The sequence below is a fragment of the Lontra canadensis genome, unplaced genomic scaffold (assembly GCF_010015895.1).
Source record: "Lontra canadensis isolate GAN:19392208 unplaced genomic scaffold, GSC_riverotter_1.0 scaffold14, whole genome shotgun sequence".
NCBI classification, from domain to species: domain Eukaryota; kingdom Metazoa; phylum Chordata; class Mammalia; order Carnivora; family Mustelidae; genus Lontra; species Lontra canadensis.
Genome location: NW_022631008.1, coordinates 25,069,949 through 25,096,024, shown reverse-complemented (window position 1 = coordinate 25,096,024; position 26,076 = coordinate 25,069,949). Strand labels below are relative to the sequence as shown.

Here is a 26,076-nt window from a genome sequence, read left to right as displayed (position 1 = left end):
CTTTTCTAACTTTGGTACAAGGTATCTGGTGCTGGAGCCTGAAGAGAGAACAACAGAACCCCAGAGTGCATGTCGTGTTTTCAACATTAGTTACTCTTCTTTTTAATTTCCCGTCAAAAAGTGGAAGGCTCCCCAGAGCAGCTTATTTAGAGGCTGGAGATAACCTGGAATAGTTCTCAGCAGGATGCGAACATTACAGCCGCCAGGCCCCTGGAGGCCAAGTATTCCACCGGGACGCTCCAGATCAGAAAACTTACGACTCGTGACACTCAGAACTCCACATGGCGGCCGACCGCTGGCCCTTGCTGAAAGCAGAGTCTCCGTGTAAGAGACGGAGGTCTCAGGCGGCCGCCCTCCGCCCTGTGTGACCACCTCCTGGTGGCTCCAGGGGAGCCTGGCCTCGGGGTGGGGGGGGAAGGCCAGCTGGTAGTGGCCGAGGCTGAGAGGGGCGCTGCCGTGATCCTGGATGGGCCTGACTGTTCCAAGTCCCTCTGGAAACTGATGCTGGCACTCGGCTTTGTCCTGATCTCAGCTCTCCACAATGCTCTACACGTAGATACTATCTGCATTGTTAAAAAACAAAAAACCCAACAAATGCAAAGCACCCCTCCCCCTCCATTTTCCTGATGTGCTCTGCGGCTGCCCTGCTCCCAGACCTCCTCCGTCCCTCCCTCAGCTGTTTCGGATTAAATTATAATCTAGTTCCAGGGCATTTTGTAAGACATTCTGCCTGAACTCTAACAAACGCTGAGAAAAAGAGAATAATAAATGAGATGCCACATGTCTGAAAGGAAGTCAACATGGGTTGAAACCTATTTGGGAGTTGTTTTTTTTTTTTACTCCCAAAGTAGCTCTCGGGGTCTATAAAACTGAAAAGGCAGACTAGCTGTTTTGTTAGTTTGCTGTTTCTTTCCGTTCAGGAGAGAAGTTCTCAGGGCCCTCATGCTGTAAGCACGGGATTCTCCTCCTCGCTGCCCTCCCTCCCCATCTCCCACCCCGCAGTGGCTGTAGTTGTGTCCCTGTGGCATCCCCGTCAGGGCGGCATCAGCTACGAACCCAGCAAGGCAGTCTTCTCTCAACGACACCGGACAGCTCCTGTGTACAGCGGACTACCAAAGAATCAAGGAAGTGGCTAGCGTCACTATAAAGGGATACGGTAAGCCGAAGTCTGTCTCACGGACAAGCGGACCCCATGAAGAGAATACACACCTTTAAAAATTATACATACTTTTAAAATGAAGATTAAAAACGTGTAGCAGTTTAGAAAAGGCAATATGCTACAGGCCTACTATAACCACAACCGCACGACAATGTACAGTTTCAGTAAAAGGCAGGGTGAAATCAACAGGGCCATCACTCAAACATGAGAACCCAAGCGAGGCGGGGGAGGCGTGTGACAATACCAAATGGAACTTCCATTATGCTAGGAGCTGTTCTCACCACCAGTATCACCCCCAGAGGAATTGGGAAGCAAAGGTGCACAAGGGGGCCCCTAGCGGCAGGTGGCAGGTGCAGGGGTCGGGTGGCATGTCTATGGTGGGAGGGAGTCGGTGCCCACTGCACGGTGCGAGCATCAGCAAAACTCATGCAGGGAAGTCTGTGCTGAACTACTAGCCTGTGTTCCTAACGTCCATGCAGAATGTTCCATTTTTGTACTGTACATGATAAAATTTATTTATACATTTATATACCTAATGCTTTTTATGCAAAGAAAAGAGTGTTCATCTACCACTCTGGAGAAGTGCGCATGTGCTGCGCTCATCAGAGCTTCATTACACCAGTTTTTCGTGTGTGCCCAAGGTGTTCCCAACTATTCTATCGAAGAGGGTAATGATATAATCACAATTTCCTGGCTAAACAGAAAGCACCTATACAGCACCATTAACTTTTTGAAAACCAAAGAAAATGAAATCCATAGAAGCAGAAAGATGAGGGGGAAAAAGTCATAACTGCCCTATCTTGTACTTCCATCGTGTCACTTGTACAATTACAATCTAAGCTTTATATATATATATATATATATATATTAGATTCTCTGTGTGTGTGTGTGTATATAAAAATCAGTTTGTATACTATTGCCTCTCACTCACACATGTCTAGTAGATCCGATTATACACAGCAAGGCTGAAAATAATCAAGGGTATTTTAGGAAAATAGTGACTCTGCTTTGTACTTTTCACACATTTCCCACTGTAGGCTTAACGCTCACCTGCAAGTTCATTTCTTCTGCAAAGCAAAACAGGACTTTTTTTTTTCCCTTTCTCCTTAAAACTAAATCCCTTAGTGGCATTTGGCAATGAGTGGGCAGCTGAGCAGACTTATTTCTTGAAAAGACCCTAATTTCTAACCAGCACACCATCACTATTCACTGCATTAGCTGAGGATAATGCCAGGGGACCAGAGGCCCGACTGCTCTGGAACTGCAGACCAGGGGCTGGGGGTCCCCCCGACCCCAGCCCCGACTCAGAACGAAAACACACTGGGTCGCATGCAGCACTCCATTCGTTGGGCCTGTGCAGGGGTCAGTCCTGGACTGGTGCGCACGGCAAACAGTTGTGCCACTGTTCGGTTTTTAGAAAAGGATAGTTTTCTACCGAACAAAAGAAGAAAGAAAATCCCCCTCTGGTTTATGTAATTTGTTAGTTTATGGAGTTCCAAGAGCTCAAATGCTTGTGATGCCCAAAGCTAGACTAGTAACTGGTACAACATTTTCCTTCTGTTTTTAAATTTGCCAGGGGAAGGATGATTAACATTTTAACATAAAAATACTGCAAGTTAATGCATGTGAAAAACTCAGAAAGTCAAAGGAAAACAAACACAAAAAACGACACTTAAAACATCCCATAAACCATCGTGATATGAATACACCACAGAGTCGCCAACAGGAGCTCACGGCGTGCTCCGAACGAGGGTGGGTGGTGCTGACAGGGTGCCGTCCTTCGCTGGCAGGTGGCTCATGACCCTGTACAAGGAAGATTTTGCATACTTTATATAGAGAGTTCTGTTCCAAGGGTAAGTGCTTCACCCGGGGTAAGGGGCCATTAACAGTCTCTGCTGGGTTAGGAAAATGGTGCGGGATTCACAAAGGTGTTAAGCTGTAAACGGTATCACTGTCCACTTGCTGAGAGCAGATTTGGCAAAGGGTTTCTCTGTAGGTCTTGTGTCAGTTTGAGGGTCTGCAGGAGGAGAAAAGAAAAACCAGAGATGATTAAGGACATTCAAACAGCAATCGTAGGCCCCTCTGGCTCACGCTTCACCAGCCTCCCGTCTCCTCACCTCACCTCCATACTAAGGGTACTCACACTAAAGCTGTTTTGCTACACTAGCTTCAAAGGTCTGAAAACCTAAGGAAAAAGCATGGAGACTACTTACCTTATTTTTCTGCTTGATTATATGATGCTCTCAAGTTGAAAAAGCCTAGAGGAAATTAGGTCATTCATTTTGGGAGGTTAACAAAGAGAGGCAAGTTAGGGGTGTTTTAGTGGGCCCTTTCTTTTTTTTAATCTCTAAGACTTATTTATGTATTTATTTGAGAGAGCCCACACAAGTGTGTGATTGGGGAGAGGGAGAAGAAAAGCAGCAGACTTCATGCTGAGTGCAGAGCCCAATGTGGGCCTTGATCTCAGGACCCTGAGATCACGACCTGAGCCAAAACCAAAAGTCAGATGCTTAATGGACTGAGTCACCCAGAAGCCCCGTTAGTCGGTCCTTTTAAGTTAGGCATCCAGGGTGCAGATGGGATTTTGCTCTAGGATTTTCAAGCTACAACCAGAAAAGCTGGTCACCCTAAGCAGACCAGCTATGTTTTTCTGGTTCTCTCCCAGTGGCTACATGGACTAACAGACCTTGTTTACCATGAGTACCGGGGAGCTGAAATGGCCACTTTCCACAAAGGCTTACTCAGTCTGCACCACTGGTTGGAGATCACTTTGACTCCCCTTGCTTATTAAAGGAATAAGCAATCTCTAAGTGGACTGTGTAGGAATTTTTTTTTTCTATTAAAAGTCTGCAAAGAAAAAAAAAATATGTAACACACACATATGGCCAAAAACTCCTCCCATACAAAACATCCCTTTAACAGTTAACAATTTATTATTTTTGCCATCAACAGTCTTCAATGGGAGGCACAAGAGGTCCTCTCAGACCCTCTGAATTTACATGTCTGAGCAGACTTCATGAGACCTCTGAGCCCAGACAAGTTAAAGGACTAAAAAAAGTATACTCACAGAGATGTAGCTAAAGGAATCAACACAACAGACCTCAAGACATAAGACCTTTTGTTTATGGAGACAGTGTCAGCTGTCAAGGTAGGGAAAAAAATGGCTTTAGGCCAAGAAATAGATAGAGAAGTAGGAGGGAAACAAGCTGAACTCACCACCTTCTCATCAGAGAAGGTAAGCAAGTCATGAAGTGTTCACCAGTAAGCTCACATACATGTTACACACATCTGCTTCCCACTTTTTAGACCAGATATTATAGGTTCATTTGGGATTTTCACAAATGTACTTAGGACTTCAATCTCTTCTGTGGCTGGGCTGGCTGGCCATCTCACCTTTCACTACCAATATTCAGAAAGATAGCCGGGCTTAGCATTGGTAATGTTACATACCCATGGTCACAATTACCCTCGCTACAGCTCCAAACTGAAGCTCTTGGGGGTTTTTATCAGAGGCAGCAACAAGAAAGAAGGAAAAAAAGGCCCTCTTTTCCCCCCACCCATTCCCAGTATTTATTTTCCCTGGCTGATGGATTTTTTTTGCTTTGTAAAGGTATTAGACAATATTATCCTGGACTTGTTGATTTCAGAGCAAGAAAAAAGCTAAAACAGGGACATCGGGGTGGATCAGTTGGTTAAGCGTCTCGTGATCTCGGGGTCCTGGGACAGAGTCCCACATCGGGCTCCTTGCTCAGTGGGGGGCCTGCTGGTCCCTCTGCCTGCTGCTCCCCTGCTTGTGTACATGCTCGCTCGCTGACAAATAAATAAAATCTTAAAACAAAACAAAACAAAAAACCCCCACAAAACCTAAGAAAGAAAGAAAAGAAAAAGCTAAAACAGGTACCTAGTTGGCTCAGTCAGCGGAGCATGTGACCCCTGATCTCGGGGCTGTGAGTTCAAGCCCCACGTTGGGCCTAGAGATTACTTTTAAAAAAAAAAAAAAAAAAAAGGCAGTTAAAATAGAAACCAGATCAAAGCATCCATAAAGAATTAGCCTCCTAAAGCCAGCCAGCGCTATTCTACCTGGGACCCCTGAGGACTGAATGGATACGGGTACAGACATGGTCCTTTGGAAGGGTATTCAGTTTTTCCCTTCACAGTAACACTTAGTAAACCATAATCTAACGTCACTATGCAATTAGTCATCAGGGACTGTGGTCCCCAGGTGCTAAGAGAGAAGCTGTAAAGCATTACCTAATTCAGACCCCATCCTAGTTCCCTCTGGTATTAATTATTCAGCCATGGAAACCAGTGCATACTGGGAAGGTGACACACTTCATTCCCCAAGTACAGAGGCAGAGCACACAGCCTGTTCTAATGCTGGAGCTGGGTCTGCACAGGGGGAAAGAAGGCACAGGGCACCTATAACCCCCAACATGGCATCATTCTAAGCAGAACAGGGCATGGGCTCTGAAAACCAGGGGCAGGAGGCCCACACTGGGCAGTCTAGAGCAACAACCAACAACAATCCTTAGGCCAAACACATTCCCTCATCAAAAGGCCCAGAATCTTCAGGGAACATCACCATTAAAAAGGAGACACACTGATCAGGACTGCTTCCATTTCTGCAGAATGGCCGTAGGGCCCCCTGTGTCTGTGGCATTCCCCGGGGGCCTCCCAGGCCATGCCTCTCAGCCTGCAAGGGACACCTCGTGTTCTCAGAGGGGAGCCAGGAAAGGAGAGGCCCAGGTTCCAGGGCATCTCTCACAAGGATAAATGCAATAAGGAAATCTGACTCCACAGGACAAAAAGGTGACAGAAAGCAAACAGATCATGAAATATTGTGAAAATATAAAGAAATCAGATAAATGTTGAAGAGAAATACAAGCATTCTTCTAAAAGATACACCAGAATCACCATTCACTAGGAAGACCTTATGATTAAAAATAGTCCCAAAGAACACAGCTCCTTATCTGCCTTAGATTTTTAGCCACTTTGGTGACTCACCATTTGCACATGTGTATCTGACTCCACCAATGACAGAGAATAGAAGGACCACTTTAAATGATGACACGAGCTACTGAGCTGGGAATTTAATGATACTTAGGTTGGGTACAGGTGTGGTGGTTTCAATGAAGCTCCCGCATTTTTGACATTGTTTAAAGTAAGATGATTACGTGAACAGAAGTTTAAGTATGCTGATGCTGATTCTAAGTTTAAAAACACATCATATTAAGCAAAACTTCTGGAAGGAAAAGGAAGCATATAGCTGAAGGGAATTATAGCTATCACTTTGCAGTCACTAGACAATAGGCCAATGAATAATGAATATAAAAATGTCCTTAAAAAAAAAACAAAAACAAAAACAGAAAACGTTGTCCTGTCCCATCTGTGATTTTCATTGATGGGGAGAAGATCTCCTCTCTTTCCCATCCATGCCCAATAAATATGTTTGAAATCAGACTGTTGATGCAAGGAAAATGAAATGGGGACGCCAAATGATGAGACCCATTCTAAAAATATCTATGGATGCTGTCATCTGGTCTCTGGTGAGAGTAAGTCCCTCTATAATCCTTGCATCTGTAGGGAAGGCAAGTTTCTGCCTAATTATCACCACTAAATCACATGACATGCTAAGAAAGGGCAACGCCTCCAAAAACTCTACACAAAACATAACAACCCTAATCAACTTAAATCTGGGAATAAAACATTAAAGTTCCTACTGCTGTCCTCCTACAACTTAACTCCACTGTGACAAATATGGATTTCTCAGCAGTGTTTTTATCTTTTTGGCACAGAGGAAAGGAACAGGACCCTGATACCAAATATGACACAGAAGGGAAACAAGCCAGTAGCATGAAACCCTCACATCCACAAATCCATGAAGGTAGCCACTGCTTTCCTAAGCTAAAATGAAAGATGTCTGGAGGAGGTCTGCCTGAAACACAAAATTAAAGTCAAACACCGCTTTCCCTACTCTTTAAACATAAAGATAATTTAGGCCAAACCTGCCAACCCTGGGACAAGCGGGGGACTAAATATGGAACATATAGGACAGAAAAGGAAATGAATCAACGTTCACTCGATCTGACAGGGAAGACTCATGTGGAGTTCAGAGAACAGGTGTGGGCTTTAGACTAGGGAAGTTTCCACCCCTGAGGAGAGAGCAAAGAAATGCCTGCCTGCCACCATCTCTGCTTTGCCCCCAGGGGGATCTCTGGGACACCCAATCCATCATAAGCCACAACCATCTGCCACCATCCACCCAGGCTTCTGGAGCTGGTGTCACCCCAGGAAAAACAGCATTTCTGTGGGTCCTGGGTTGGGCAATCACGTCTAATTCTGGAGTACCAAAATGGCAGCAGCTCCCCTGGCGTCCATCTTCATAGCCAAAACACGAAGCAGCTGAAGAAAACACCTAACGGGTACAACCCTTCGTTTAATTTAGTAATTTTTCAGCATCTCCCAGGTTGGAATGGGAGACAAAGACTTATGGAAACAGCGGAGGGCCAGCCTGGTGGTCACTATGACAGCAGGAGCCTGTCAGATGACAATCCAGCCCTCTGCCTGCACTGCTGGCCAAACAGTGCCATCCTCCAGGACTTCCAGAGAAGGCGAATGAGGTGGTGCAGCTCTATAAAAACACATTTTGAAGAATGCTGTCAACCTGCCACTTCAGCAACTTAATAGTTAATAAGGGAAGCAGAATAGGTAGGGAGGTTTCCACCAGGCGGGAAGCCAAATTTGTATCCAGTTTGAGGAGCCTCAGTAAAGGAAAGTCAAATTTCTAGGAAATGCAGCCCATAGGCACAGATGCCTTTTCTTTTTTTTTAAAAAAAAAGCTTTATTTGAGAGAGAGAGAGAACGCAGGCACATATGTGCTTGTGGGAGTTGGGCGGGGGCAGAGGGAGGAGGAGAGGAACCTCAAACGGACTCCCTGCCGAGCGCAGAGCCCAACAAGGGGCTCGACCTCATGACCTGAGCCCAAATCAATAGTCAGATGCTCAACCACTGAGTCACCCAGGTGTCCCTCCATTAATAAAACTTTAAAAAATTAATTAAAAAATTTAAAACACTAAGTATTTAATATTTACCTTCTCTCATCTTTTCCGTGTATCCTACCATACACATCCTTTATTTCAAGGACCAAAATCAACAGTCTTGCTACTCTCTCAGATTGCTATCACCGCTTTAGTGATTCACCACTTACAAAAACAAGAGGGAACCGTAGTACAGGAAGAAATGTGTAGAGCCATAAACCGTGACCTGAATGTCACATGTTTTATGTTTGCCGTGTGACTCCTCACTGCATTGACTGGCTGGGGCGGGGTGACTGGGAGTGTACAGCCACCGCCTCGGGCTAGGGACACAACTGCATCCCTGGGACGTGGAGCTGCAAGTACAGGTCCAGTGTGTCAGCCCATCTAAGGGCTCCACAACCAGCTACAGAAGAGAGGGGGGCCCCAAAGTCGTCTTTGCCTGCTTTAGATATACAGGGTTTTGAAGATCATCTAATTTTTCCAAAAGTGATTCTGAAATTGAAAACACAAAACCAGTTGTTTTAGTTCCACAAATAGACCAAACCACTCATTCCCCTGTAAGGTAGGACCAGGACATGCAGGTGACACAGGTGGTGGCCAAGAAGCAACCATTAGACCAGTGCAGGAGAAGAAGGAAACCAAGAAGGGAACTGAAAGGAGGGTCTCAGGGGTGGCTCCAAGATTGGAAGACAGACAAAAGGACTGCCCTGAGATCAGCAGTCTGGCCAGTAGTGTAGACTCGGGGAGTGAGGTAAATCCAAACTTGGTATGGCTGTGGGAAGCCCTCGTGTCCCTGCTCAGCCTGGAGCTTGTTTCCATGGGTACTCCGGCCGGCAGGCGACCTGAAGTGAATGGGGCTGGAAAGGGAGTGCTTTGGCTTGAGGCATTCAGGCAGCAGGCATAAGGGACACCTCTATCACATCTGTACACATGCTGGGCTGTATTGCTTTCTGATCATTTCTCAACATACAAATGACCAATGGACGTTCCAATTAATTACAGTGGCAATGTATACAGGGAGACCCACTGAAAATTAATTTAAAATTTCAACCTCAGAATCTATGGCCTTCTCTTTTTGGCCATTACATTTCTTTAAGGAGTCAAACACTCCACACAGACATGAATACTTAAAAAAAAAAAAAAAAAGAAAAGAAAGAAAATATTATGATCCAGACTTCTTTCATCAGAGAGAAAGAGACAGAGGAAGGAGGGGCAGGGGAGGAGGGAGAGAGAAGACATCCTGATATGCAAACCTTCAATCAAGCCAAGACTGGCAATTAACGTTTTATCCTCTGGAAACACTGGAATTACCTTCGGAGGCTACCATGACTAAGTAATTCTCATCGTTTAATAAATGAATATCATATATTTTACCCAAAAAGAGGTCATTAAAAAAAAAAACCAGGAAATCTAGAATTAGAGTACAGCCCACATCTATCACTGGGGAAGAGAAGCAAAGCACAAGACCCGCACCCAAGCACGCAGCAGTTCCTCAGGGAACTGAGGAAGAGGAGAGGGCCATGTTCCCATTCTAAGCCTGGTCCTGCTTCTTTGGGAGGAAAGCTCCCTGAGAACAACAGCCCATTTTCTCTGGGTTTTCACTGAACTTACAGTTGGAAGAGATCTTAAGGGCAGAGTGACCACATTTTCTGAATCCCAAACTGTGTCACACTGGCCAGTAAGGGGGTAAACCTCCAGCCCCAGGGGGTGGGGATGTCCACAGCCAGACCACTGCCAGCATCAAGCTATTTATTGTGTGGCAACTTCCGGCTCTCAAGAGAGCCCTAGGAGGGTCAGAACAGCTCTTTATTTCTCTGCGGCTTGGGACGGGCTGGCAGTGGGAACGGGAGGGTCAGATTTCCAGGCTCCCTACCAGCGGGGATGGGCTATACCGAAAGGGAGCAGAGAAGGGGCATGGGGAGGCTGCTCCCTCCGCAGAGTGCTACCTACTGTCCAACTGGATGCTGACAGACACCCCCAAGGAAACCCAAAGCCAGGTGTCCGGGACTTCTCAGGCAATCCTCTGAAGAAGCTACGGGAACCCTCTGGGTACCACACACAAACCTCATTCCATCTAGGTCGGAAGTTCCCTGTGAGTGAAACAGTTTCTTGCAGGGGTACCTCCAAATTGGTAGCCAGGACTTCTAGGGGGAGTCCAAAGCTTCACAAACAGGCAACCACCATACCTTTTTAAAAAAAGAAGCCAAATGCATTCTAGTTTAGGAAAGTACTTGCTCTTTCTGCCAACAGTGTTACGTATGGCCTGGCTTCCTCCCTTATTGGTATCAACTCTGGAGCCACTGTCAGTAACAATAAACATTAAGTAACTTTTTAAAAAGCTGCCAAAGGCCCTTAGGCCATATAAGAGCTCTGTGGGGTAGGTCTCCATTTCAACCCCATTTCATAGATAAGTGAACGGAGACTGAGGGAGATGAGTGACTTCACTTTGACACACGGCCACGCAGATGGCAGCCTTCTGCTACAAATCCCACAGCTCCTCTGCCGTACCACAGGTGATACTTAACTTGCAGTGAGTTGTAGGGGAGGTTTTTAAATCCACGGTTCCCACCACAGCAGAACCCCAGGGACAATGAGCTAAACTGGGTGGCTGGCTCATGTCTTTAGGGGTTTCCTTAGAACATGGGTCCTATGGCTTCTTGAAGAAAAAGGATTTGGCTCAAGATAGCAAATAAATTTAGGAAACACTGCAACCCTATCCTAGAAGGTTCATAACATATATTAACTTTCAAAGCTCTTTGTAGCTCATCTGGCAACAACTCTAATTCACTTAAACATCATATTCCTCAAACCTATTTGACCACAGAATGCATTTTCTACTTAATATCCATGAATGTCTTGAGGCTCCAGTATTCTGTGGAACACTTTGAGAAACACTGACTTATGGGACCTCTAACTATCAGAAGTGTCACACTAATTTTCAAAACAAAACTTTAATTCATTTTAGTTTTTGGAACTTTAAACTTCAAAACAATTTGGAAGATGCGGGAGAGCAATGTTCTTACATCAAATGAACACATTCACAAAACCAGCGTGAAGTGGATGATGTCTCTTACAAGGTGGGGAATCTCCATCTTGGAATGAAAAATCCAGCGTTAAAACCTGAATCTCCAAGTTGGGAAGAGAAAGTCTGCAAACATCCCTCTACCTGCCCCAGGAACAAGGCAGAACCCTGGCCCTTCTCTCCAGCAACAGCACAGAGGCAGGTCCCGACAAGCCCCTTCTCCAGTCTCTATGAAGAAAGGGAAGCCGTGAGAAGCACAGGTGTCACCTGGGGAGAGACTGTACTTAAGAAAACGTTACTTAGGAGATGTTGAAGAGTGAGCATTAGGAACCCTGGGAAAAGAAGCATCTAATGGGAGCTTAGAATTTACAAGGGTTTCCAGGAGTAATTCAGGTGATTTTCACCCCATTTATTCACGTTCCACGTCAGCTCTGTGGCCAAAGAAACCTTCCAGAAAGTCATCTATAAATGCAACTGTTTAAAGTGACAGTCACTCAAGGCTCTGTCCCTGTGCCCCAGAGGGCAGCATCAATACCAGTGTTTTCTAGGGAAAAGAATGTATGTATGGAGTGTAACCAGGCTCTGCATAGAAAATGCCTTTTCACAGCTGTGTAAATTTTCCTTTACTGTTGTCAACACTAAAAAGATCCAGACAGCCATTCTCTCAATGAATGACAGTTCAGACTTCAGGTTTTTTGAGGTAAGAATAAAGATCCTGCAGATGCATAATTCTCAAGATGAACATATTGTGACCACAAACTAGACTAGAGCCCCAAGTGCACATAACAGAGTGTGTTCTCCATGCAATACTCACGGATTTGTGTTCATCATACGTTACACTGCCTAACAGAGAAGTAGCTACCTTAAGGGGAAAAAAGCATGACACAAATAGCCTACTTTGCCTATTCGGTTGGAATTAATCCTATTCCCCAACACGAATGCGTAAGAGAATCACAGCATTCAGATATCCGTTCAACAGGAATCAGAAACGTGCCTCCTTTCGGACAGCAGCCTCAACAAAACCTAAACGGGCTCCAACACCAGGACCTGCCGTGTCCACATCCATATCCCACGGTTTCTGTAGAGTTCTGTATCACCACGTACCTCTTACCAGGGCCACTTCACAGACAGAATGTTAGGTTTCGGGTTTACAATTACATCTACTATGCACTTCTGAAACTATGATTCTATCCTCATCTGGCAAATGACAAACCTACTATTGCGAGAGTCACTGGTGATGTGGCAGAGGCAGGGAGAAAACTACCCCTCTGCTCTCCAGCTGGGCCTTTTCTGGTTGATGTTTTCCAATCTTTATTGCAAAGTATTTTAAAACTAAGTATGGGGCTGCTCCCTAATGGGGTCTCCAAATGCCAAAAGATGAAGATAAATGAAAGAGCTTGAGAACTTAGGCATCTTTTGACCTCAAAATGACAGCGAGGCTGAGGCTGCCTACACTCTGAGGAGACACACATCAGACCCAGAAGCTCAGCCTTACAACCACCACACTGGCTCACAGACATCTCTGCTGCCAATCTGAAAGGACGTGCACCAAGCTTTATGAGAGAAGACAGTGCCCTTCACACCCCAGTAGCTGTCTCTCATAAAAAGGGATGGTTATTTTTTTTCTTTTCCAGATGGACCCATAGGTCAAAGGATTTTACACATGGTCTAAGATGAATGACGTGTGTGAAACACCCAGCCCTCCAGAGAAGCACCTCTCCACAGCTCTCTAGCAAGATGGTCTGTCAACTGGACAGAGCTGCTCCATTAACTCCACAACTAAGGGGCTCTAATTTAGGGTCACATGACCTTCCTGTTAAGCCAGGGAGGGAGTCTGGAGAATACCACGACTACTAGTTTAAAAAAAAAGAAAAAGGAAGGAAGGAAGGAAAAAAGCTTTACCAAAAAAGTCATTATAGAACAAGTCTTGGGAAGCTGGGGTGCTTAATTTGGGAGAAGGGAGGTCTGAGGTGGTGACTTCAGGCCTGTTTTGTGAATTCAGGAGAGTCACAGGTTTAAAACTAAAGAATATACTTCAGGACATCTATGTTCCTGGCTTTTTAGATAAGCAATTCATTCCAAAGCAATATGGAAATCCTAAACTCAGAAACCAGACTCTCTCAAAGCCCCCGTTGTCTTTAGGATGTTTCCTCTCTTGCTCTGATCACACTGAGCTGATTTACCTTTGAGAAATTTTGAAATCTGGTGACTTTTCATTCTTAAATGAAGAAATATCTTCTCAAAACAATCTCCCCAAAATGTTCAGAGAAAAAGGTGACTAAATGACCCTATGGTTAGGACAAAATAACAAAACATATTATCCCCAAAGTAGTTCTTTATCATCCAAATAATAATTCATTAAATATGCTTTTAAAATATATTTACATTTCCCTCAAAATATTTTTTTAAAGATTTTATTTATTTATTTGATAGAGAGAGAGCAATCACAAGTAGGCAGAGAGACAGGCAGAGAGGGGGGGGAAGCAGGCTCCCCGTCGAGCAGAGAGCCCCGATTGGGGGGGGGGGGTTCGATCCCAGGACCCTGAGATCATGACCCAAGACGAAGGCAGAGGCTTAACCCACTGAGCCACCTCCCTCAAAATATTTTTATACAAACTTTTAGAATAATACATACACAAGAAAGGTCTGCTATTCAACTACACTTGAAAAAATAGGCAAGAACTGACAGTACGTTTTCTTCTGAACTACCTCTTCTCAATGAATTAGAAAGTGGCCTCCTCACAACTACACCAAAATTAAAACTTACTTGTGTCATTAGAAGCCACAATCACATTCCACTTCTTAAAGGAAGACAAACTATTTATTCTTCTAAAAGCCAAATATCTACCTTTCTCCAGGCCAGTCTTCACCAGTCTGCGTGCTGGTACGAGACTGAACTGGCGGGCAAGCAAGCGTGTCACCCTATTTAGCTTCCATTAGAGTCTTTTTACCATCTCAAGGGCTATTAAATGACTGAAAACAGACGTCTGGGTTCCATTAGGGGCCTGCTGGTGCCTGGGAAAGCTGAGAAGCCTTAGCATCACAACACTCTTGACACTCCCCTTTCTACAACTACCCAGTGAGCTGCACTGAGCTCACCACAGGAGACCCTTGTAATTCCTTCCCCGGGGCAGAGGGTTAAACAAGGCTCAGGTTTTAATGGTTTTGAATCCCATTTCCTCTTTATATCATTTAAAGAAGGGTGTAAGTGGATTGCGAGATGTTTTTAATAGAGGATCTGGGGCACAGAACAGAGCGCTAGAACATGGGTAGGGTCTGAGGGTACAAACCTGTCAGCAGAATACCCCAGTGCTCATCTTACTTCTTAAGGAGAATTTTAAGGCAAGCCTGTGCATTATCTGCTACACTGGCTCCAGTTCAGAGCACTTTCTATTTTTTCCTACCTAGAGATAATTAGAGAAAACTATCACAGTTCAAGCCATTCAAGAAATATGGATTCTGGGTCCAGCTGTGTGACCTTTGGCAAACTACTTAACCTCTCTGGGCTGTCTGCTTATTCATGTGTCAGTCAGTATGTTTACCTAATTAAACTGTACATATTTCAGCCCACTGCAGTTTTACCAAGCACTTTCACATACTTCAGTGCATCTGATTCTTATAATAACCCTGTATAGTAACAAGAGGGCGATTATTCTCATTTCATAAAACTGGAAACTGAGGTTCAGAGGCTAAGTGACACATTCCTAACAGCAGCCAGAAAGTAGCAGAAGTGGAACTGAACCCTTGATTTCTGATTCCAATAAAATGTCTTTCTTATCATATCACATTGTGTGATCTTTCTGGTTCCAACATTATTAAAATGCCACAATTTAGAAAATCTCTGCTCCCATTCACAACCCACGTCACTGTTTGGAACCTGACCTCAGCCACTTATGCTTCAGGGACAAGAAGCATAGGAGCAAGTGCCCTCTTTCTCTCTCACGTAAAAACTGTCTCCAATTTAATTCTTTTGCTCTTTTAAACATGTAGATGTTAAACACTAATAAAGATGATTAGTACCATGGTGAAGAATCTAACAGATCTTGCTTTTGGTGGAAATACTCATGCATGAAGGAATCCAGAATATACATTCTACAGTTAAATTAGAAGTACCTGCAAATTGTTACTTTACTGGAAAAAAGAAGAAGAAACCATAACATCGACGATCGACAATGGCAGTATTGGACTTGGGAGGCTAAGAATGTCCTCTGGGACGATGGGTCCTCTGGCTGGGTCCTTAACTTTGACGTTCATGTGATCTAAGGTCCCCCTTCCTCCCCTTCCATTCTATCCTCATCCATCCATCAAGTAGGGAGACCTGTGTCATGGGTAAGAAAGAATGACTGGATACAAAGGAGAATAAAATCTCTAAATGTGTGCATGTTCTCTTTACTGGCAGTAAAATTCCTGAGCTGTCAGCAAATTGTGGGGAGGGGCACCTGATGGCCCTGTCTGACTTGGGAGAGGAAACGGTCGGGAGCCACGTTACTGTGTACCAGTGCTCCATGGTCCTCAAATTCTCAGGGTGGAGTAAAGTTCAAAGTAAATAAAAGTCAGCCTCCCCGCCCATCACTCCCACTTTGTTATCAAATGCCATAGCACTGGGCACTGACCTGCTTTGCCCACTTCCCCTTTCCTCAGTGATTCTTCAGCCTGGCACCCAGCTCTGAGATGAGGCCTGCTTAGCACCAGTGAAGTTCCCCACGTTCAAACCAACAACATTCTGTGTGGACATGAGGGAATCAAAATTAAAATCCAACCCATCAGCATCCATGAGTTCGCTACGGATAATGGACTCCATGTCACATTCCAAGCTCCCATTGAACATGTCCAGGTCCAAGTCGCTGGGGAACTTCTCATGGCCCATGACGGGAAGGTTTGCACTCGCAGAGTACAAGGAGGAGCCTGAGAGAGAGTCCGAGAGGGTTTGCATAGACTGGCTGACAGGAGACTGTTGCTGGTGTTTAACTGACCCAAGACTGCTGGAGTCGCTCAAGCCCATGTTGCTGACAGAATTCGACAAGGCACGGCTACCACCGAGAGCGCCCTGGGTTTGGTGCTGGTGGTGGAGCAAGTTCTGATTGACTAAACTCCCCTGGTTAGGCTGGGCGGCAAAGGACATCATTGGGTCATTTCGAAGCATCACGTTCCGGCGGGAGTTCTGGGCAGACACAGCGGTGCTGGCCTGAGACATCAAGGGGTCTGACTGGGTCATCATGACATCGCTGTGGCTGAGTGAATCTGAAGTGAGCAGGTCCTGGAGTGTCTGGTTGCCATAGTGTGACATGGACGAGAAAGTAGCTGGCTTGTTCTCTTGGATGGTCTGCATGGGAGACTGGCGCAGGGAATTCAGAGATGAGGGTCCAAACACCGTGCTGTTAAAGGAGCCAGTTGGAGAAGCCAGGCCGGAGCCCTTGGTGGTGTACGGGAAGCTAGAGCTTCGCTGCATGAGCCCTCCAGTGGGCGATGGCTGGGACGATGGGAGCGTGATGTTATCCAGTAGGTCATCCATGAGGTTGTCAGACAGCCCATCATTCAGATTCATGGTGCCCGCCATGTCGGTCAGCCGTGGTAGCTCCACAGTGCATGGCTTACTTACAGAGGGTGAGAGGCTAGCTGAGCTGTAGATCATGGGGGAGAGCGGTGCGTCATCATCCTGGACGTCATCCAACTCTGTGCTTGCCAAGATGGGGGACAGGCGGCCACTGACAGTGCTGGCGTTGGAATTGGTGCGCGAGCGGAAGTCCGTCCACGCATCCAGCTCATCGCTGCTGCGTGACGTGGGGCTGCCTGGCCACTTGGAGAGCTGGGAAGGACTGTCATCGGCTGACTCAGGGGCTGTCTGCAGGGCGGCCTTCTTCTTGGCTGCGCGGCCACGGCTCTTGGTATACTTGTTGCTGTTGTCCATGGACACAGCCCGCCGCCGGGGCGCCTTCCCACTCTTTCCCCCATCAGGGTTGATGATCCACCAAGAGCTCTTGCCGGTCCCCTCATTCTGGACCCGCATGAACCGGCTGTGCAATGACAGGTTGTGTCGGATCGAGTTCTGCAGAGAGAAAGGAAAACGCAGGACATGAGACAAAATGGCCCAAAGCTTAGGCACCCAGAAGAGGCAGTTAATCAGACTCGTTTTGGGTGGGGGCACGCCTTAATTTTGGAGGTTAAGAAAAAAAGACAAACATTTGGATGAGACACCCCCATCCAGGTTGGAATTCAATGACAACACTGTAAATGGCCAAGTTTGGTATTTAGGAGGTGGGAGATGGTTTCATATCCAGGAGAAGCTGGGAAAGTATAAGCTCAATGATGATGTTTTCCCCAAATTCCTAAATTTCTATAATTCTATTTCCTATACCGAAGTTCATACTTTAATTACCACAGCACTCTCTCCCTGCACTTTGCAACAAACCTCCCTGGCTCTCTACGGGTAATTAATCACTTGGAGCTCATTTTATTCTCTCATACTTTCCTCCTCCACTACTGTAAAGGCAGCATCTACCTTTTCTTAACCACGTCGATAAACTCAGAACTGGTGTGAATTGTTACAGATCCTTTCTATGACTCCACCTCTTCCTGCCATAATTTCACACCTGTCCAACAGGCATAAGAAAAAAAATGGTAGAGCAGGATTTGCAGAGTTGACAGAAATAGGCAAATCTTCCATTCAGAACAATTCCAAATAATTTATATAGATACTCCCCCCTCAAGGCAATGGTCTGAGCATAGTAACTTCCTTCCAAAGAGTACAGTATGGAAAGGAAGGGAAAAGATAACTTTACAGGGAGATGCAAACACTGTCTCAGGTGATCAAGGTCAGCATTAATATGGCTAAGTCATGCTGATAATACGCATTCTTGACGTGATGAAAATGGCACTCTCTTTTGTAGTCTTTCTTCTAAAACCCATCACCACAGTCTAATTATGAGAAAAACATCAGACAAGTTCCAATGAAGGGACATTTAAAAAAAATGCCTGCCCATTCAGTACTCCTCCAAACAGACCCATGAGGAACCTAAGGAAGAATGATGATTAAATGTAATGTGTGCCTTGGATGGGATGCTGGGCAGAAAAAGGAGGTTAGGTAAAGAGGAAGGAAATCTGAATAAAATATGCTCAGTTAATGAACATAATAACTGATTAATATGTTAATTATTAATCAATGATTAATATGTTAATCATTAATATGTTAATGATAATGTATCGATATTGGCTCATTCGTTGTGACAAATGTACCAAGCTAACTTTAGATTAAGATAAGATGTTAACAATAGGGGAAATTTGATGCTGGGTATATGAGAACTCCCTGTACTAGTTTTGCAACTTTTCTGTAAACCTAAAACTATTCTATATTAAAGGGTTAAAAAAAAAAAAGAAAGAGGGCAAAATATCTTCAAAATCCTAACAACTGCAGCCATCTTGCAAGATGCTCCTCTTGGCTTGGTAGATAAGTCTGGTTGGCTGGGATGACCCAGATCCAGTCCTATCTCCGTCACTGATCAACCATGTGACCTCGAGCAAATCATTTAACCTGTCTGCAACAACTTTACTTCTCTACCTTCATTATAGCCATAATAACATCCAAACTATCCCTCCTGACAGGGATGATGTAAGAATGATACAGGATAATATACTTCAGGAACCGGTCATGCTACCAAGTCAGGGTGTTCTCACTGCTATTATAAAACACAGAGTCCGTGATGAGAGAGCTCATTCTAACCCATAAAATGCCTCATGTGCAGTCAAAGAGAGGAGCTGATGGCATCCCCCACATCTGCAACAGCACCTACAGGCCAGATGAGTTTTTATTTGCAAGTTAAGGACAAAAGGTATTGCTTGATGCTGTGTATTAAATACAAACAATCCTAAAAGTTACCATAGTTTTTAAAAAATTGGCAATCACCAACTGTATTTATGTAGAAAATGCAAATACATGTGTTCTCCCAGAATGTTTTTAAAACACAGAAAGTCAGCGGGATTTTACCATAAGTAAATAACCCAAAATACTCAGTATTTCCCATGTATAAGTTCCCATGCAAGGAGGGCCTACAGCTCTGGTTGGGCAATGAGCATTTACAATCATGGGTTGTATGTTGGCATTTCCGTGATGGCCATAAAGACACATTTGAGAGAAAAAAAAAGGGGAACATGCTGAGGATCTGATGAGACAAAATGTTGCTCTGGAGACTATATACTCTGATTCCCCTTTACTCTTATGGCTTTTGAAAGAATAATGGCATCTCTGCTGATGGTTCAGAAATCACATTTCTTTAAAAAACAAAATACTTTATACATCAGATACGAAGCATTCTCTTAAAATTCACTGTAAAGTTTCAAAAAGCAGGCAATTGCAAGGTGGTTCTACCATCTGAGTACTCAGATGACTATATCTATTAAATAAAAAACTTAAACGTGAACTTCTTGATGAAAAAAACAGGAAGGTTCTGAAATTCCGTGGGAGCAACGAGCAACCGTGGCCAGCCCACTTGGCTCCAGATTTTGGAAAGAGTTCATACCAAAACCTAGGATCAACAATGACCAATCTTATGTGTTACCCTTGCCCCACTTAAAAAGCACTTAGGAGGGGTGCCTGGGTGGCTCAGTCGGTTGAGCATCTGCCTTTGGCTCAGGCCATGATCTCAGCGTCCTGGGATTGAGCTCCCATTTTGGGTTCCCTGCTCAGCACAGAGTCTGCTTATCCCTCTCCCTCTGCCCCTCCCCCTGCTCATATGTGCGCACACGTGTGTGTGTGCTCTCTTGCTGCCAAATAAATAAAATCTTTAAAAAAATAAAAATTAAAAAATTAAAAGCACTTAGGGAACAATACATATTTTTAAAAAGATATTATTTATTTTAGAGAGAAAACCCAAGTGTGGGGAGGGTGAGAGGGAGAGAGAATCTCAAGCAGACGCCCCACTGAATACTGAGCCCAGCGAAGGGCTCAATCCCAGGACCTAAAATCATGACCTGAGCCAAAATCAATGGTTGGACATTTAACTGTGCCATCCAGGTGCCCCAACAATATGTGTGTGTGTGTGTATGTGTGTGTATATATATACACACACATACACACACACATACATATATATATTTTAATGTATTTTTTGTTTCGAGAAAAAAAAAAGCAACACTTTATAGAACTCCAAAATGCCCTATGTGAATTTTCTAATGATCATCTATTACTACAACTCCAAACCTCAATGTATGTGAATATTTTGTGAAATTACAAGCTACAATTGGTTAAAATTTGGAGACAGAAATTAAGCCTCTATAAGGGCACGTGGTAAAGGGGCTGGAACACCCACAGCTAGGGCCAGAACTGCAGGGTGTCAGGACCCAGGTCCCTGATCTCAAGGGGTAAGAAATGAGAGCCTGCCTGATTAGAACACTGACAATTACTGGGCCATAACTTTCAGATCCATGGTCTCTAGTCCTCATAATAAACCTGCAAAGTTGGTATCAGTGCTCTCGTCGGAAATATGAACGCTCAGGCTGAGAGATATTAGGTAACTTACTCAAGGTCACGCAGCTAGTCTCCTTATAACCCCAAGTGAAATCTGTTTTCCAAACTCCAAAGCTTTTATTATAACTTTCCACAGCTTTGTCACCAAATTATTTTGAAGTCATTGTTTGAGCTATTCGTGCCAACACTTAAAGAAACCTTTAAGAAAGAAGGATATAAGAGGCACAAATTTAGGGGCGCCTGGGTGGCTCAGTGGGTTAAAGCCTCTGCCTTCGGCTCAGGTCATGATCCCAGGGTCTTGGGATCGAGCCCCACGTCAGGCTCTCTGCTCAGAGGGGAGCCTGCTTCCCCCTCTCTCTCTGCCTGCCTCTCTGCCTACTTGTGATGTCTGTCTGTCAAATAAATAAATAAAATCTTTAATTAAAAAAAAAGGCACAAATTTATTCTGCTCAGAGAAAAAGCTTCCTTTTGGGGGTGCTTGGGTGGTTCAATCAGTTAAGCGACAAGACTCTTGATTTCGGCTCAGGTCAGGATCTCAGGGTTGTGAGATGGAGCCCTGTGTCTGGGCTCTGCGCGGGGTGTGGTGCCTGCTTAGGATTCTCTCTCCCTCTGCTCCCCAAGCCCCTGCTCTCTCTCTCTCTTAAAAAAAAAAAAAAAAAAAAAAAAAAAAAAAAAAAAAAAAAGATTCCTTCCCAACAAAGAAAAAAAAAACCACACAACTTTATTACTATAACTTTGTTTATGAAGTAGAGATACTAATTTGATGGGTCTTTCCTAAATTTTTTTTAAGGAAGTTCTTTCAGAAGAACCCATCTGTAAGTGAAGGCTCACACTGCCCATGTCCATACTTGTTCTCTAAATGGCTTTAGCGGCATTCACTCCAGGAAGAGCACAGTGGCCACCATAAAAACAATGTTAACTGCCCTTAAATACTGAAATAAAACCTGACTTCTTAAATAGGTTATTAGCTTCAGTTTCTAGTCTTTGCTCGACTCCTGTTTTAGAGGTTAACAGCAGCCGAATGCATGCCCTAAGGCATGTTACCTGTTTTTCCAGTTACACTACTAAGACAACACAAAAACTGCCACCACCACCGTGACAGTTCCCTATTTCAGCAGCCTCTACCCATACAGGCTGGTCAGCTTTCCATTTACAAAATCCATAATGTGAAGATAGGTCACTGACAGAAGGCCAATGAAGAGGGCCCCTCTTTCCATTTCCCGTTCAAATGTCCCCTCAGCCTAACAAAGTCAGATGCTAGGAGTGTATTCTGGTTGTCCTCACAGGTCATGATTCTAATCACTAGTTCCCCTACCTAAATTTTGGAAGCAGGAAAAGGTAAATAAATAAATGCCAAATAAAATGTCAGAACTGTAATGTTTCCCCACACCTTCCCTGGTAACAAAAGTTAGTGGTGATATGATTTCCGTAAGGTTACAAAGCACCACTCCCTCATGCAGTCCCCAGAAAGAGAAGTGGGATTTATAAAAACAGACAAGCCAACTGTAAAATCTTCTTATGAGCTATCATTTAAGATCTCTAAAGATCTCTACATTAGGGTCTGTAAATTAGTTTCCGTTGTACTATGTGTATTTTAAACTATAAAACCACCATTAAAAATATTCTATGGTTTTCCAATTCACACATCATACCAGTCTATATTTCTAAGATTTTACATTAGTTTGGGGATTGGGAGCCAAAGTAAAGGAGGATGGGTTTGACAGGACTAGACTGGTTCTTCTTATACACACTTTGAATACCTCATGAGGCAGGCCATTGTTAATTGGCTTAAGTACCAGGGGTATGTCTTCATCAATGCTGACGTGATAAGGTAAATACTAACAAACAGGACCTGAGCGCCGGCGATTCTGTCATCACATTTACTTACTGAAGGAGCCAAGAAGTTACTACAATCTCAACCCAAAATCATGTGAAGAGTTCTGGTTATTTAAGTCCACTCCTAAGAAATCTAGACACTGATGAATTAAAGGAAAGCAAACATCTTCTAGGAAGAAACTTGAGTGTCAGGGACAAATATGCCAGTTTTTCTCCAACCTGGCCCAAAGATTTAGAAATTCCTTAAGGCACCTCTAATACATGTCTGAAGAGAGAGCAGAGATAAGAATACTTTTTATCCCATTTTATGTCAATGCTCTTTTACAAAATGATTTACACCCAAGCAAGCCCTGTACCGGGCAGAAATGCTTCAGATATAGTTAAAAAGTAGAAGAACTAGCAAACCTGCGTTCTGTGTGATTGCATCTGCATTTAGTGGCCTAATCCTTCAAGCAGGTATTCGCAGATGTGTGAAGGAGGGCACACAAGGGACTCACATTTCACAGTCATGCTGACTGGGGGCCACAGCCTAGAGATTTCTTTGCTTGGCCCGCCTCAAAAAAATTAGCATAAAGATGACGGCACTTATCAGAATCTGTTACTTTTCCTGCTATCCTGAAAGACAGTTTTTTACTGTAAGACACATTTCTTGCTAATATTATAGTGCACACGGTCACTACATATATGCCAACTGGTTGTCAAGACAGATGGACCCCAAACAGATGAGATGAGGTGTCAGAGAGAAGCTGCCTGAAATGAGCAAGTATTCTCCAGTGATAATTTACAAAGTGGGTAATTCACACATGCAGTTTAAGGTGGCCAGTGTGGGGGGAGGGGTTGTGGGCCGGCAGCAGCAGGATGCTGAAGGAAGACTACAAGCTTTGATGTCTGTCAGGTCTGCGCTGGAATCCTCGCTCTGACATTTGTCCAGTGACCTTGGGCAACTAAGTTAACCTCGCTGCCCCTTTCATAAAATGAGGATAAAATTACCCTCTCTGCCTAACTCTAGGATCCTTGGGAAGGTTAAATTCAATTACGCATGCTTAGTACCCACTGGAGTGCCAAGTACGAAGAGGCTCTCTACTGTCAGATCCCACATACGGAAGCAGTGACATCAGAAACATTCACTTACTGTTTTCTGAGCATCGTATAATTTAAGCCAAAAGGTGAGAGGGCGGCTTCTTCCAGGAAAAGATTTCAAACTCTTAAAAGTATTTCAAAGGTGCCCTGTCAGTCGGGAGTGACTGGTAATTTCCTAACTGTTGCTACCCTATGTCCACTCCAGCCTCTTCCAACCCATGTTTACCTTGTGGGGACTGTCCACTAACCCAGACGCCAGCTGCATGTGCTTCCCCTGGAACACAGAGAGGGTTTTGTCTGGAAGCAACATGTGGTACCAATTTATCTTTCTCAGCAACAGCAACAAGGAATCCACTGACTTTAAAAATAAAAAGGGAGTTGTGTAATTTAACTCTTAAAGGCTCCTGCCCACCCTTTCTACGAAGACAACCCCTCCCTCTCTTTTTTTGGTGAGGTCTCAGAAGCAGCAAAAGGAGGGTCACGGCTGTCAGCTGCTAAGCCAGACCCACTGCTTCCCACCGGGCAGCCTGTAGGCACCCACCTGTCCTTCTAAGGGATTTCAGCGGGACAATCTGCAAAGGTTTGCCTTTAGACACAGTACTCATCTACCTCGCACACAGGGCCAGCATTTCAAGTAGGTCTCACTGCTCTGACTTGGGGGCAATGACAATTCAGAATGAGGCTGCCAAATGCCTGAATTCTAATATATGCATCTCCTGGGCAGTTGATGATAAAGGTCACGTGAAAAGCCCGATGAAAACCACAAATCAGGGGGAGACGCAGGGCATTGTGTGCCACTGCAGAGTAACTCGAAGATACAACTTCAGGAGAGGGCCTGGGAAGCCGCCTTTGATTTATAATGACAGGCTCTTTTCAAGGCAGTTCTCTGGAAGAGGCCCCGACTTCTCTTAAGGATTAATTCCTCCCCCTGGCTGCCCATTAGAATCACCTGGGGAGGCTTTACATACTCCTGCCCCACTCCTAGAGATCCTGATTCAATCAGTATGGGTAAGGCTGGGGTAGAGGTACATTTTTAAAGCTCCCCAGATTATTCTAATGTGCAATTAGAGCTGAGAATCACTGGAATTTCCACTGACTGAGACTCTAAGTCCAACCTGATGATCCCTAGTCTTTCCAAATCTGGCAGCACAGCACAGCTGATGTTGTCCAAGTCCAAGATGCCCCCATTTAGAAAAGAAGGGCTAGAGCTAGGGCTAGAGATTCAAGCTGGGATTATAGGTGTAGAGGAAAATAGAGCAAGTGTTCAGGCCACTGGGATCCAGGTATCTTTTTTCTTTAAAAAAAAAAAAAAAAAAAGGCAAGGGAGAGGGTGAAGGGTCCTGGACCTTGCAATAATAGCCTTCTCATTCTGTCCTGTGCCACTTCTCCACCCAGCACAGACAGGCATGGACAGAAAAGAAGCCAGGTGGACATGTACAAAACTAAGAATTGATACAGGCTGAAGAAAGGATGAGCTGGGCCAGTAACTGATCCCTGTAATTTTCAGGAGCCTCCCTGAAGCAGCATGCAATCTCGTACAATCCCTTTCACAAACTATCCTTCAAGCAAAATGCCAAAAAGACAGATTGGGTAAAAATTTCTCCTGAAAAAGCCATACTCCAATCGTGAGGTACTTACTAGCTCCCACTGTTGAGAATACAGCAAAGTATTACTTAATCAACTTCCCTGAGGACATATTCAGCCTCAAAAATAACAATCACATACTCTTTCTCATTCCTTCTCATTCCGCAACTGTGCAAACCACTACAGCATTACAGTCAGTGCAAGGATCCTGGGTGGACACCGTAAGGAGCCAAGCAGTGCCACCATCTGAGGGGGGAGGTGTGAGGCTGGTTCTTCCCATCGATACTGGGAGAGGCTAGGTTTTAGAGGGCTTATCTTCTTCCACTAGATTTTGTCTTCTCTGGGGCTAACTTGTCGTTCAACAGCAGGAACAGAAAGTAGGATAGAAATCAGACATCAGACTAGAAATCAGAAATCAGAAAGAGTTATTACTTCTGACGATATGGAATACCAGCTGTAATAGCCAAGTAAGCCTTTCAGACTGGGAAGAAAACTTAAATAAACATTCACATAAAGGTTTGCACAATCAACCTTGATGTGTGAGACAAGTTGCAGGCTAGCGCTACTCTTACTCTTGTCTAAAACACTAAGTTTAAACCATTAAGGGACTTATTTTTGAAAGACGATGTTCTAAAATAAATATTGTCAGGAACTTGGATGAAGGATTAACCTTCCAGCTAGAAACAAGATTTCCGTTAAATTTGCTAACAATAATCCTCTACCCACAGAGATCTCTTTGAAAACTAACATTTGTTTCAAGTTTTCATGCAGTAAGTGACAGGTCCTGGTATCTCATTAGAAGGAATAAAATAGAGGCGCCAGGGTGGCTCAGTCGGTTAACTGTCTGCCTTCAGCTCAGGTCATGATCCCAGGGTTTTGGGATCCAGCCTCCCGTTGG

General features: G+C 44.4%; 1 protein-coding gene across 1 annotated transcript in view; it reads right to left on the bottom strand.

Annotated features, from left to right (window-relative positions):
- Window positions 1-2,256: 2,256 nt before the first annotated feature.
- FOXO3 (forkhead box O3) overlaps window positions 2,257-26,076 on the bottom strand; it is a 121,869-nt gene continuing 98,049 nt past the window's right edge. Inside the window, 4 exon segments of the mRNA XM_032858266.1 lie at window positions 2,257-3,176; window positions 15,832-16,897; window positions 16,900-16,997; window positions 16,999-17,264. Of these exon segments, the coding sequence (XP_032714157.1) occupies window positions 15,867-16,897; window positions 16,900-16,997; window positions 16,999-17,264 (1,395 nt within the window). The 3' untranslated portion in view covers window positions 2,257-3,176; window positions 15,832-15,866.